Raw genomic sequence first — 12,996 nt, 5'->3', positions numbered from 1 at the left:
CTATTACCTGGTTGAAACATACCCCAGACCAAACCAAGCAAGATTGGTTGTATAATCAACAGTAAGACAATTCTACTTAGTAATAGAAGATAAGTTTCCATATACTGTATTGAATGCCGGCCTGGCCTTTTTGCTAGTCCACCTTTGCCAGAGCCCTTATCATTATTCTGCTGCATTCTTTGAAATGTGAAAGGCTTATTTCTGCTGGGAAGTACAGCTTCCTAAATTCAATGCTAACGTACTCCCACGTAATTGACACAGAACTGCGCCATTAAAAGAACTGTGCCTTTTCTTCTGTATGAGAAAGGAATCCATACATGTTTTTCTCCCATTACTAACAGAAGGAAGAGGATTGTTAAGCTTGTCCTTTATCCCCTGAAGCAAAACAGGGCACAGTGCAAGTATATAATACTACATGAACACCGTTCTGGCTCGAGAATAAATTTTATTTATTTAATTATTTCCTAAAAATTAATATGAAAAAGATTAAACAATGAAATTATCAATAAGGAAAATGAACGTTAATTATAATCTTTTTTGAAAGTCTCAAGTTGTTAATTCCTTCAGTAGCACCTTAAAGACCAACTAAGTTTATATTTTGGTATGAGCTTTCGTGTGCATGCACACTTCTTCAGATACACTAGAAACAGAAGTGTCAGACCCTATATATATACACTGACACTTCTGTTTCTAGTGTATCTGACACTTCTGTTTCTAGTGTATCTGAAGAAGTGTGCATGCACACGAAAGCTCATACCAAAATATAAACTTAGTTGGTCTTTAAGGTGCTACTGAAGGAATTTTTTTATTTTGCTTCGACTCAGACCAACACGGCTACCTACCTGAATCAAGTTGTTAATGTTAACTATAGACTGAAAGCAAATTAAAACACACATCAGCTTTCTAAACATCTAGGTAGGCTTGTCTAAACAAAAAATGTTTTTAGTGGGCACCAAAAAGACTACAGTGAAGGCAACTGCCTAGTATCAAGAGGCAGGGAGTTCCAAAGTAAAGATGCTGCTACACTAAAATATAAAGTTCTTATAGGGCCAGTTCCACTGATCAAAGCTGTTAAGTGGGCACATAAGGGATAAGCTTCCATGCAAGCAGGAAAGAACAATGGTGGCCACCACGACCCCGTGCCAAAAATAGGGTATATTTCCATAACCCCATCCCTGATCCCACTCACGGTTGCATGTGCCTGCCATCAAGACCATGGTCTGGCTAAAGGCCTTCTCACACAGTGCCTGAACATACACCTGAACATCAAAACTGCCCCCCCTACCCCAGAAAATGGTTTCCAATTGGAGGTTAATGGGGAGAATAGCCTATCTGTTTGGATATAGTGTTGCCGTTATCTCTGCTTCTGCCTGTTCCCTATATGGAATCTCAGTCACTTGATGTTACCATCAGCTGACAGAGAGGCCCTGTAACACTTTGCTCAGGTCTTCTCAATTTGCAGAAAACTGAAGCAACAACAAGCAACTTAAACAAAGTATTACAAAAATACACACTGACATATGAAAATATTACATTAATACAAAAGTTACTAATATATAAATCAATACCAATTCATTTTTCTTCTGACACACCCTCCCTCTCAGGCTCCAGGTTCTCACCCAGGGTCCAAACAAACTCTGAGATCACCTACAAACATTTCACAATGAGAAGAGTTCCTGGAAATAGTGGACATCACCCTAGACCAGGCACCCCCAAACTCAGCCCTCCAGATGTTTTGGGACTACAGTTCCCATCATCCCTGACCACTGGTGCTGCTAACTAGGGAAGATGGAAGTTGTAATCCCAAACATCTGGAGGGTCGAGGTTGGGGATCAAGTTCAAGGTGTCCCTATTAGTATATAAAGCCCTCAGCAACATGGGACCAGTTTACCTGACAAGTGCCCACTCGACTGCTTCAGTCACTGGAATTGGCACTGTTGCAGGTGCCACACAATACCAATTCTGCATATGAATGAAACTGATACAGTGGTACCTCGGTTTGCAAACGCAATCTGTTCCACGGAGGCGTTCGCTCACCGAGGCATTCGCTCGCCGAAGGCACGCTTCTGCACGTGCGTGAAGCGCCGATAGAGCGCTTCTGCACACACACACACTGCGCAGATCACATCTGTGCATCTGACGCCACGGAACCCAGATATAAACACTTCAAGGTCTGCAGCTTTCGTAAACGGAGGTTTTCGTAAACAGAGGTAGGCATAAACCGAGGTTCCACTGTATTTTGGTGTGGGAGCACACACACTTTGGAACTCCCTGCCCGTTGACATCAGGCATGTACCTTCACTGTTCTGTTCTTGGTGCCTACTAAAAAAACATTTTTGTTTTAGGCAAAACCTACCCAACTATTGTTGGCAATTATTTTAATCAGGTTTTTATTTTAATTATTTTCAAATGTTTTAAATAGTTGTTTTGTTTTTTAACAGTTCTTACCGATAATTTGTGTGGGGTTGTTTGGTTTCTTTGTTTTTTGTTTTAAACTGCTTTGAGGATTTGCTTGCTTGCTTGCTTACAATCAAGCGGTATATACATTTTGTGAAATGAAATGAAATCATTCTCATACAAAGCATCCATTGCAAAAAAAGGGGGGAGCCTGGTAAAAGGAGCTAATGATGCCTAAAGGCTCAGGGGTGGCCCAACCATTTAGTGCCCATTTATTTATTATGATACATGATAAATAAATATGAAATAAATATCTGAAGGAGTCTTTCTGGATTTCTGTTCCTAATTCTGAGGTCACCCAAGCACTGCAAATTTCACTTAACATTTGTTCTTTTCCTTTATATTTAAGTCTATAGGCTACAAATTCACCAATCCTCACCATGACACCATTTAGCAGATCAACATTACCGTATTATTCTGGTTTCACAGACTGGGAAGAGGGAAGCCAAACTGAGTTGCAATAGGGTGCCCACATTTGTGTAGGAAAAGCTGGGATTCGGGTCTAGATCACTAAATATGTCATCAAGTGAAAATGCACCATGCTCTCATGATCATTATGAGTTGCCATGCTTGGCAGGTCACTTCTGTTTTCATCCCAATGCTATTTGAACTGAAACTAGGTTAGAAATTAAAAATTTCCAAAAGACGAGGCGCGTGGGGAGGTCAAGTTGGCTTCCTTTGCCTATGAAAGAGGAGTTCCATCAAGAGAGCATCTGTTGTTCACAACCAGGAGACCTGCTGTCATTTGCAAGTCAATCTCTTAAAGGCACAGGAGCAACAGAGCATTTGACTGAAGGGCAGACTACCGTGTTTCCCCCTTTTTAATACGTAGTCAAAAAGTAAGCCATGGCAGGGTTTTTAATCATTTGAGAAATGTAAGACATACCCCGAAAATAAGACATACTTCCGTGACATGCAGAGCAAGACCAACAAGCGCCCCAGCCAGCTAGCGGGACCCAGCATGCCGGCTGCAACAGGAGAAGGAAGCCTGCCGGGTTGGGTCAGTGCCCGGAAGCGGCGGCTCCTGCTGCAGCGCCGATAAAGCGTGCAGCAGTGCCGCACGGAGCACGGAGGGCACAAGCCAGCAGGACCCAGCTCCTGCAATGCCGGCCCTGGCAGGAGGAGGAAGCCTGCCAGGTCGGGTTGGCGCTCGGAAGCGGCAGCGGCTGCAGCGCTGACAAAGCGCGAAGCAGCGCCGCACTCTGTGTGTGCGTGTCCGTTTCTCTTTCTGTGTGTGCGTGCGCGTCTCTCTCTCTCGGGTTGGCGCTCTCTCTGTGTGTGCGTGTCCGTTTCTCTTTCTGTGTGCGCGCGCGTCTCTCTCTCTCTCTCTCTCTCTCTCTCGGGTTGGCGCTCGGACAAAGCGCGAAGCAGCGCCGCACACTCTCTGTGTGTGCGTGTCCGTTTCTCTTTCTCTGTGTGTGTGCGTGTCTCTCTCTCTCTCCCCCTGTGTGCGCGTCTGTCTCTCTCTGTATGTTTGCGATCGCGTCTCTCCCCCCCCCCCCAGGACAGAAAAAAGGTGCCACACAGGTTCCTCTTCGGCTCGTCATTCAGCCACCCCGGCCTCCTTGCCGAGAGCTGACGCCGCTCCCCTCACCCTCCTTCCCTTTCCCCCCTCCCTTCCCTTCCTTCCGTCGGTCCGTCAGTTGGGGTTGCGCGCGCCAGAGGCGCAGACCCAAGCCTCGTCCCCCTCGCGCTTCCCTCACGAGTTTCTCGGAGCGGGATGGGTCCCGGCCTCCCTCCTCATTCCCCGGCCGGTGTGAGAGAGCCCAGGGAGCAGCCTCTATACCTCCGCGTACGCACACACCCGGCCGCCTCCTCTGAAGCCATGGCGGCGAGCGCCAAGCCGAAGCAGGAGGAGAAGCAGTCCCACCTACACCGACATGACGATGGGCAGCTTTGTGTATACCTCCTGCTCCGGCATCCTACGAGGTTTAAATCCACCTCACAGAGTGAAGTCCCCCCCCCCTGTGCACGTCTGTCTCCTCTGCTTAGAAGCCTCCAAGGAAGGAGAACCCTTGACTCAGGATGGGGAGGAGGGGAAAGGGAGAGAATAGAAGAGGCAGAAAATGTGCATGGAAGAGAGCTCCGAGCGTCCTGAGCCAGTGGGACCCAGTTGTGCCAGCACTAAAAAAAAAAAAGACACCCCCTGAAAATAAGCCACCGTGTGTTTTTTTGAGGAAAAAAAGTTGTAAGACGGTGTCTTAAAAAAGGGGAAACACGGTATAAAACCCACCAAAAATAAATACAATTAATCAATAAAATAATCGGTCTTAAAAAGCATCTATGCAACACTCTCCAGCCTATTTTAGGATTTTAGGGCTGTGTGTAACCGTAATAAATTATAATAAATGAGTAAGAGTTGGACATTCGGATCACATCTCTCCCAATGAAGGCCACTAGCTCAGTCTCAGTTGTCTCCTTTATGAAATGGTTAGAAGAGTGACCTACATAGGAAGCTGCCTTATTCTGGGTGGAGCCTTCATTCCATCTAGCTCAGAATTGTCAACACTGACTGGCAGCAGCTCTCCAGAGCTTCGGCCAGGGAGTCTTTCCCAGCCGAATCTGGAGATGTTGGGAATTGAATCTCAAACCTCTTGCATGCTAAACAGATGCTCTACTTCTGAGTTCTGACCCTTTCCCTAAAAATGAAGATTCCAGTCCTCACAGTTCTGAATTAAAGTTTGGTTTAATGAGAACACATTATACCGTTAGACCAAGAGTCCATGCAGCTCAGAACTGTCAACACTGACAGGCAGCAGCTCTGCAGATTTTTAAGCAAGGGGTCTTTCACAGCCCCACTAGGAGATGCCATTGAGGATTGAGCTTGGGACGTTCTGCATGCAAAGCACATTCACTAACACAAAGCTGCAACCTTCTCATTACTTCACAGGGTCATCATTCAAGTGGATGGGGACACCCACAAGAGTCATTTTGACCCCATACTAGCAGTTGTGGCAGTTCCTATTCATTCAAATGTGTATACTTAAGATAGATTATGCACAACAAATTTATACTTCTGTCAGAGCTTTCAGGAGGTCCTTGAGAGCACAATGTATCCCAGAGAAAACTTCTTGAGATCTGAAGCACATAGCTGGGCGCTTAAGTCTTATGTATCCCAAATCTAATGGGATGTTTTCCGGTTCAAACCCCATTGAAATGAATGGGGGTTGTTCCATATCCTTTTCATTTTTATGGGGCTCTCCACAGAATATTTTTATATGCAGATTGATTCCCAGGGATGGCTGTTGCATTATTTTTTTCATATATGACATTGAAAATGGAAAACAAAGAGAGAACTTTTAGCCTTCTGGGTGTTGTCGATGCACATGCATGAGTATTGCTAAGCACAAGTCAGGAAGAAGCAGAACCAGATTGCCGTAAAAACGGCCAGTCTAACCAGTGCGTCCTTGCAACACATGCAGTTTATGGTGTAGTGGGGGGAGCACACAAGTGTGTGCAAGCATGCTAAGGTGCCTCTGAAATTACCCTGGTAGCAGACAAATGCTTTTGTGCTCATGTCCTGCTTGCAAATTTCTTATTCTGTGAACCACCCTGAGACCTCCAGGTATAGGGTGGTATATAAATTCAAATAATAATAATAATAATAATAATAATAATAATAATAATAATAATAGAAGCATCTGGTTGGCCACTGTCAGAACAAGATGTTACACTGGATGGGCCCACTTTAGCCTGATCCAACAGGGCTCTGCTTGCATGCTTATGTTCTATAGGATGTAGAGGGCAATCAATGGATGGCTATGTTCTGTCTCCATGGTCGGAGGCAGTGATGCTTCTGAATTCCAGTTGCCGAGAACCGCAGGAGTGGAGAGTTGCTCTTGTTGTAGAATCCTGCTTGCAGGTTTCCCATGACTGGCACCTGTGAGAACAGGATGCTGTATTGCCTTTGGCCTGATCCAGCAGGCTCACAATAATGATGATAGTATCTTATAACTAGTCATAACCCACGTCTAGCTCTTCCAGCTAAGGCCCTTAAAATTCTTACCTTTATTACGAATGGCAACAATAATATTTTAGGCAGCTAAAATTAAGGACAGTTCAGACTCATCCTTCCTATGCCTGGGTATACTTGCAAAGGTGACTGTGAGCATGTTCTCCAGGAGGAAGCTTCACTTTCTGGGAGGCCTCGGGAACCACCAGTATTAGAACAAAGACCTTTAGACTCAAGTTGTTGGGACTTGGACCCTCACCCGTGAACCATTAGCGGCAGAGTGTTGCGTTCAGGACCAAGGTTGTGCCTATGTAGATGGTGATGATTTCAGCCCCAAGGCCCTTGAGAACTCATCAATAAACTATGGTCAAGCAAGCCAACTCAACCTCCCATTGGTATTCATGGCAAAACTAAGCAGCTTTTCTACCACCACCACCACCACCACTCCTGTGCTAATCTACCCCGTCTGCCTTGTGGGAAGCTTTCTGATGACATTTTATATATGCTTAAGTATTCTCACCCTTAACATTTTTGTAGGGAATGTCATTTGCCTTTTTTTGGTAGGAGCAGAGATGTGTTTGGTTTCTAATACTGTTGAAATGTGTTGAATTTACATCATTTGTTTCTGCATTATGTTGTATTTGCCCTATGTTGTATTTGTGTACATCTGTTTATTCTTGCCTTGGGAGTCTTTTTGGCTAAAAAGCAGCATATAAATTTTATTTTTTTGAAGGGCTCCTTTTGAAGAATTTGTATCCTGAAAGAAGGGAGAAGGAGTCACCTTTAATGCCTGGGAATCTTCTTGGATGTGTGGCTGTTGTTGTGATGTCACATTTCACGATGCTTATAATAGTCTCCATGGCATTTGCTCATGCACAAACATATTTCAGAGCATAGGTAAAGGTGTAAAGGTAAAGGGACCCCTGACCATTAGGTCCAGTCGTGACCGACTCTGGGGTTGCGCGCTCATCTCGCATTATTGGCCGAGGGAGCCGGCGTATAGCTTCCAGGTCATGTGGCCAGCATGACAAAGCTGCTTCTGGCAAACCAGAGCAGCACATGGAAACGCATAGATGAACTGCAATAGATGAACTGCAAAAGATGAACTGCAAAAACTCCTCTCCGTGGCTTTAAGATGTCTGTTTGCCAAACAAAAACCCCACCTCTTTCCCCAGTTTCCAAGGCCTGGGGGGAGGAGGGGAATCTATTGCTAACCACTGGAACTGCTGGTCATTGAAATAGCAGAGATTTAAGATCAGGCCAATGTCCCATCTAGTCCAGCACCCTGTTCTCACAATGGCCAACCAGGTGCCCTTGGAAACAACAACTCTCCCCTTCTACAGTTTCCTGCAACTGGTATTCAGAAGCATTGCTGCCTCTGACCCTGGAGCTAACATATAGAACCTAAGCACCTAAAAATGGTCCTGCTGGATCAGGCCAAAGGGGGCCATCTAGTCCAGCATCCTGCTCTCACAGTGGCCAGATTAATGCAAAGGGACTACATGCTAGGCACTGTGCAGGAAAGGATGCTGGTCCTATCAATCCAAACTCAGAGTGTGTGATTATGAAAAGATAGAAGAAAGACAGAGAGAGAGAGAGAGAGAGAGGAGCACAATCCTGCAGGGGAAAAAACAAAGTGCAAGGCCCAATGGAAGGAACAGGGCCCAATTGGATACCCATTTCAATAGCGCTTTTGCTTCCACTAAGGAAGATGCGGAAGGAACCTTCACACACCTCACTTTTTACTGTAGTGGATTTGGGGTGGCTGTTGCACGATGCTGTTCTAATCAAAACACCACCTGTTATCATTTCACCATTCAATCTAGATTTGCCATTTTTGTGGAAAACCCAATAAATTATAAACAATTAAACTATGGGAAATTTAGATGAAATAAGAAAGGGGGGATATAAAGGATGGTGTTTTGATGCGAATGGCTTCGTGTGATCACTGTGAAATGCTTTACAGCGGGCAGGATCAGGCCCCAAATCTGCCATAAACGGCACCATTTGGACCATATCTACTCATAAATCAAGTCCTCTTGAATTCAGTGGGGCTGACTCCCAGGTAGGTGGACTTTATGAGGAGCTGCGAGCAAAGCTGCCAGGGTGTGAAAGCTTGTGGATTCCTCCAGGCCCGGCTGGCATTGCATTTCCTACCCATTTCACAGATGTTGGATGAGTCCGGACATCCTATCGTCACAGATTCTTTAGGACACCCCCTCAAAAAGAAAGTCTGAGGACATCTCCTCTTCTTTCCTCGCCCCCCTTCATCTAAAAAGCGCTCACCTTCCCGAAGGGCGCCTCCTCCTTCGCTCCCGCTGCTGCCCCCAGAGGGGTCCGGCCCGCCCTTGCCGCTCTCCCTCGCCTCTGCGCCGGATTCCTTGGCTGCCCCATTCATGCCGGCGGCAACTTCCTCCAAATCCAGGAGGTGGCTGACGCTGAAGTTTTTCCGAGCCTGGGGGTTGTCCGGAGGGTCCAAAATCCGCACCGGGTTCGGGGCAAATTGTTTATCCATGCCGAAGGCTGCCACAGCGTCCATCGCGGAGGTGGGGGGCTCCAGAGCGCCTGCTGACCCCCCACCCACCCTGGCTCACCAGCACCCAGCACCCACAAACCCAGAAGACTGCGAGCGATCCGGCTCTCTCTTGCCTTTCCCTCCCTTACCCAACCCCCCACAAAAAAAGTTCTGATGACCCCCGCTACACTCCCCGAATTGCTCTTCCTGGCTGTGGTTTCCCAGGGAAAAGAGATGGGAAGATCTCGGTCTGCCTCGTGTCGACGTCTGGGAGAGGGGAAACTGGGCGAGGGAGCGCGCCCCAAATTTCCCCTTGCTCAGCTTAGCCCACAAAACTCTCTCTGGCTTCTTCTCGAGCCGCTCAGAGACCAAAGTTGTTGGTTTCTTTTTCTTTCTTTCTTTCTTTCTTTCTTTCGCACGACTCCCCTGGCTCTGAAATTGACAAGAGGTTGGCCCTCCTTTGCTGAAACTGACGAAGCCTTCCTCCCCTCCCTTCTCCTGAAACTGACTCAAGAGGAGCTGCCCCCTCCCCTCCCTCTTCTGAAATCGACAAAAAAGTTTGCTTTTTAACAGACAGACAGCCACACACCCCTCCTGCTCCTTAATTTTCTGTTTATCGGTTAGTCATTCCCCCCCCCGCTCCCCTTTTCCCCTACAAGTTCTGTTTGGGGGACGTGTTTGGGAAAAGGACAGCTTTAAACGGGAAAATAATTTGCCTACCTGAAGTCCCCACCTCCACCCCAAATAGAATCATAAAGTTGGAAGGAGCCCTGAAGATCATGTACTGTAATCCAATGTCCTGCAGTGCAGGAATAGGCAGCTGTCCCTTACAGAGACTGGCATTATCAACACCAGGCATAGGCAACCTTGGCTCTCCAGATGTTTTGGAACTACCACTCCCATAATCCCTGACCACTGGCCCTGTTAGCTAGGGATCATGGGAGTTGTAGTTCCAAAACATCTGGAGAGCCAAGGTTGCCTATGCCTGATCAACACCATGCTCAAATCAACCGAGCTATCCAGGCTGGAAGATTCTTAACTCTTAATTGGGGGAAGAGCGGTGGGTCAATGGTAGAGAGCATCTGATTCGCTTGTAGAAGTTTCCGTGTTCAATCCTCAATGGCAACTTCAGGTAGGACTGGGATACATTCCATACCTGAAACCCTGGAGAACTCTTGCCAGTCACTGTAGACAATACTGGGCTTGGTGGACCAATGGTCTGAGTCAGAAGAAGGCAGCTTCCTGGGTTCCTATGACTAGGTTCAGTTATCAGTGACAGGTGGGGAGCGCTTTATTTATTTATTCCCCATCTAAACTGTCACCATTCCCCATCTAAACTGTCACCATTCACCCCTATGGAAAGAAATTAATTATTGCTTTTGTGGGGAAGGTCTTCCATCCAGTTGCTGGGCAGCCTGGCTTATAACTTTCGGGGATCACGGCAGGGTTTTCTGTCCGAAGCATGTTTTTGTGCTGAACAAAGAAACCCACTGCATTCTCCCTGCTTCTGTGGGTTTGTGTCCCCTCTTATCCTGCTCGGAAGCTTCCCCTTGGAGCATCTGGCTGCCTGCCATGAGAACAGGATGCTGGACTAGATGGGCCATTGGCAGGCTCTTCTTCTGTTCTTCTGAACAGAAGTGAGGTTGCCCATTCCTGGTCAGAACTTCTCTTGCTTGCTACCTAGAGTTCCATGCAACAGATCTGCAGAACAGATGAAAGGAAAGAAGCGGTTAAGTCACAAACATAAACATTATAGTGGATCCTTGGAAGCTCCTCTAAGAAGTGTTTTCCATCAGGGCCTGATTGGTTGGTCCAAGCCTTGAATTTCACTTTGTCCCATGACTTTGTTGCTGTTTTTTAAACCCAGTGGGTTGGGGTTTTTTAAAGGAAGCAAGTAACCAAACCCACAGCCCAGGATTGCAGTGACGAGAGGGATTTGTTCAGCCTCTGACTTCCAGACTTACTGGCTGGGATTCTTTCCAACTACAGAACCAACATATTATATTTTCATTGGCAGTTTCTGGAACACATGAATTGGATCCAAAATGTTAAATAAAAGGCTCCTGTCCATAACAAAAATGACAACGGATTTGCCCCGTGATGTCAATTTTCCTACAATGCTATATTTTAAAAACTTACGAGAATTGCACCCTCTTCTCCTTTTTCCCGGTTACCCCTTGAAAAGACTCGAAGAACCCAGAACTGTTGAAAAAAGCTAAGATCTGCTTTGATCATGTTTGCTTATTTCAGTGACAGGCTTCACAAACAATCTGTTTTGACAGGAATCTATGGAACCAGCCGACATCAGAAACTGTAGGGGAAGTTGATCAATTAGTGATGGCTGGCCTGGCTCCCAATTTGCTTCCTGGGTGAAACACTCCTCTTATCCGGCTACCGTGAGTGGATTTGGAAGGGCTGAAACCAAAAGGTTTGCTCTGCATCAAAGCTCTGGATATTCATGGCAACTGTTGCATTTTCAGTGCATGGGCGTAGCCCAACTCCCTACTGTCTATGGTGGAATACAGACACATATATTTAAAAAAACGCTGTGAAAATGCTTTTTGAAAAAGCGTTTTGAAAAAAATATTGAATTTGCCATAAGCCCGCCATCGCCATCTAGTGTCACAATTGTATAATGCACTTATAAAGCGCTTAAAAGGTTATATTTGCAGCTGTATAGCTGAGTCCTATGTTTGTGATGTCAGAGAAGTGATAATCCCTTTCCTGATTAACCATGCCCCACCCTATTTGAGAGTCAGCATCGCATGCTAGTTAGAGCATTGGACCAGGACCTGGGAGTCCAGGGTTCAAATTTTCACTCAGCCATGAACCTCACTAGGTGTCCTTCAGCTAGTTACTCACTCTCAGCCTAACCTACCTCTAAGGGTTGTTGTTGTGGGGATTAAATGAGGCGAGGGAGAATCATGCCTGTCACCATTAGCTTCCCGGGGGGTGGGGGGTGGGATATAAACACAGTAAATAAGAGAGCTTAAGGATCACAGCCTGAAATTTTGCCATGTTGAGCATTATTTTCAAGGAAGTAGGCTGAGGCAAGATGGAAGTCTTCTCACTAGTCATACACTTGTTTACTTATTTTAAATGTTTGTTTTAAAGTAATAAATAATAATAAATATTCCTGCGACTGCACTGTTTAACTGTACTCAGTACTCTGGTAGTTCCCCCACTCTCAGAAGCCTGGCGGGTGGGGTCATAGCTGCCAAGTTTTCCCTTTTCTCGCGAGGAAGCCTATTCAGCATAAGGGAAAATCCCTGTAAAAAAGGGATAACTTGGCAGCTATGGGTGGGGTAGCCCAGGAGAGGGTCTTCTCTGTGGCCGCCCCTGAACTGTGGAACTCCCTTCCCACAGAGGTGTGCCTGGCCCCTTCATTACACAACTTCCACTGAATGCTCTTTATCCCGGCTTTTGAAAATGGAGGTGTATGTGTTTAGGGCCCCCACAGTGTGGTGTAGTGGTTGAACCGTTGGACCATAGCTGCCAAGTTTTCCCTTTTCTCGCGAGGAAGCCTATTCAGCATAAGGGAAAATCCCTTTAAAAAAGGGATAACTTGGCAGCTATGCGTTGGACTAGAACATGGGAGAGATATCCCATGTTCAAGTCTCCACACACACACACTTGGCCATGAATCTCACCTTGGGGCCCAGTCACTGCCTCTCAGCCTGATCTAACTTACAGGGTGTTTCTGGGAATTAAATGAGGGAGGAGAACTATGGACGCCACCTTGACCTCCTAGGAGAAAAAGGCGGGATTTAAATGCAGTAGATAAATAATAAATAATAATAATAAAATATTCCTGTGACTGTAATCTGCTTTAACTGCTTTTAATTCTGAACTTGAAATCGTTGTAACCTGCTCTGGGAGCTGCTGATGAAGAGTAAGTAATAATAGCAATACATAATAATAATAATAATAATAATAATAATAATAATAATAATAATATAGAGCTCTGTCCTGATTGTTGATTCCTGTAATTAAAAGCTGGAGAAGGAACATTTTCCAACCTGATAGCCACATTCCCTTCTGGAGGAGGGACCCATGCCTGTGGTAGATTGGG

General features: G+C 45.9%; 1 protein-coding gene across 1 annotated transcript in view; it reads right to left on the bottom strand.

Moving 5' to 3' along the window:
* PRRX2 (paired related homeobox 2) overlaps positions 1–9,044 on the bottom strand; it is a 62,660-nt gene extending 53,616 nt beyond the window's left edge. Inside the window, exon 1 of the mRNA XM_035113054.2 lies at positions 8,696–9,044. Coding sequence (XP_034968945.1) covers positions 8,696–8,948 — 253 coding nt within the window. The 5' untranslated portion in view covers positions 8,949–9,044. The remainder of the gene's footprint in view (positions 1–8,695) is intronic.
* Between the last annotated feature and the right edge of the window lie 3,952 nt (positions 9,045–12,996).

The sequence above is a fragment of the Zootoca vivipara genome, chromosome Z (genome assembly GCF_963506605.1).
Source record: "Zootoca vivipara chromosome Z, rZooViv1.1, whole genome shotgun sequence".
NCBI lineage: Eukaryota > Metazoa > Chordata > Lepidosauria > Squamata > Lacertidae > Zootoca > Zootoca vivipara.
The sequence above is the reverse complement of the archived record's forward strand: the minus strand, read 5'-3'. Positions and strand labels throughout refer to the sequence as shown.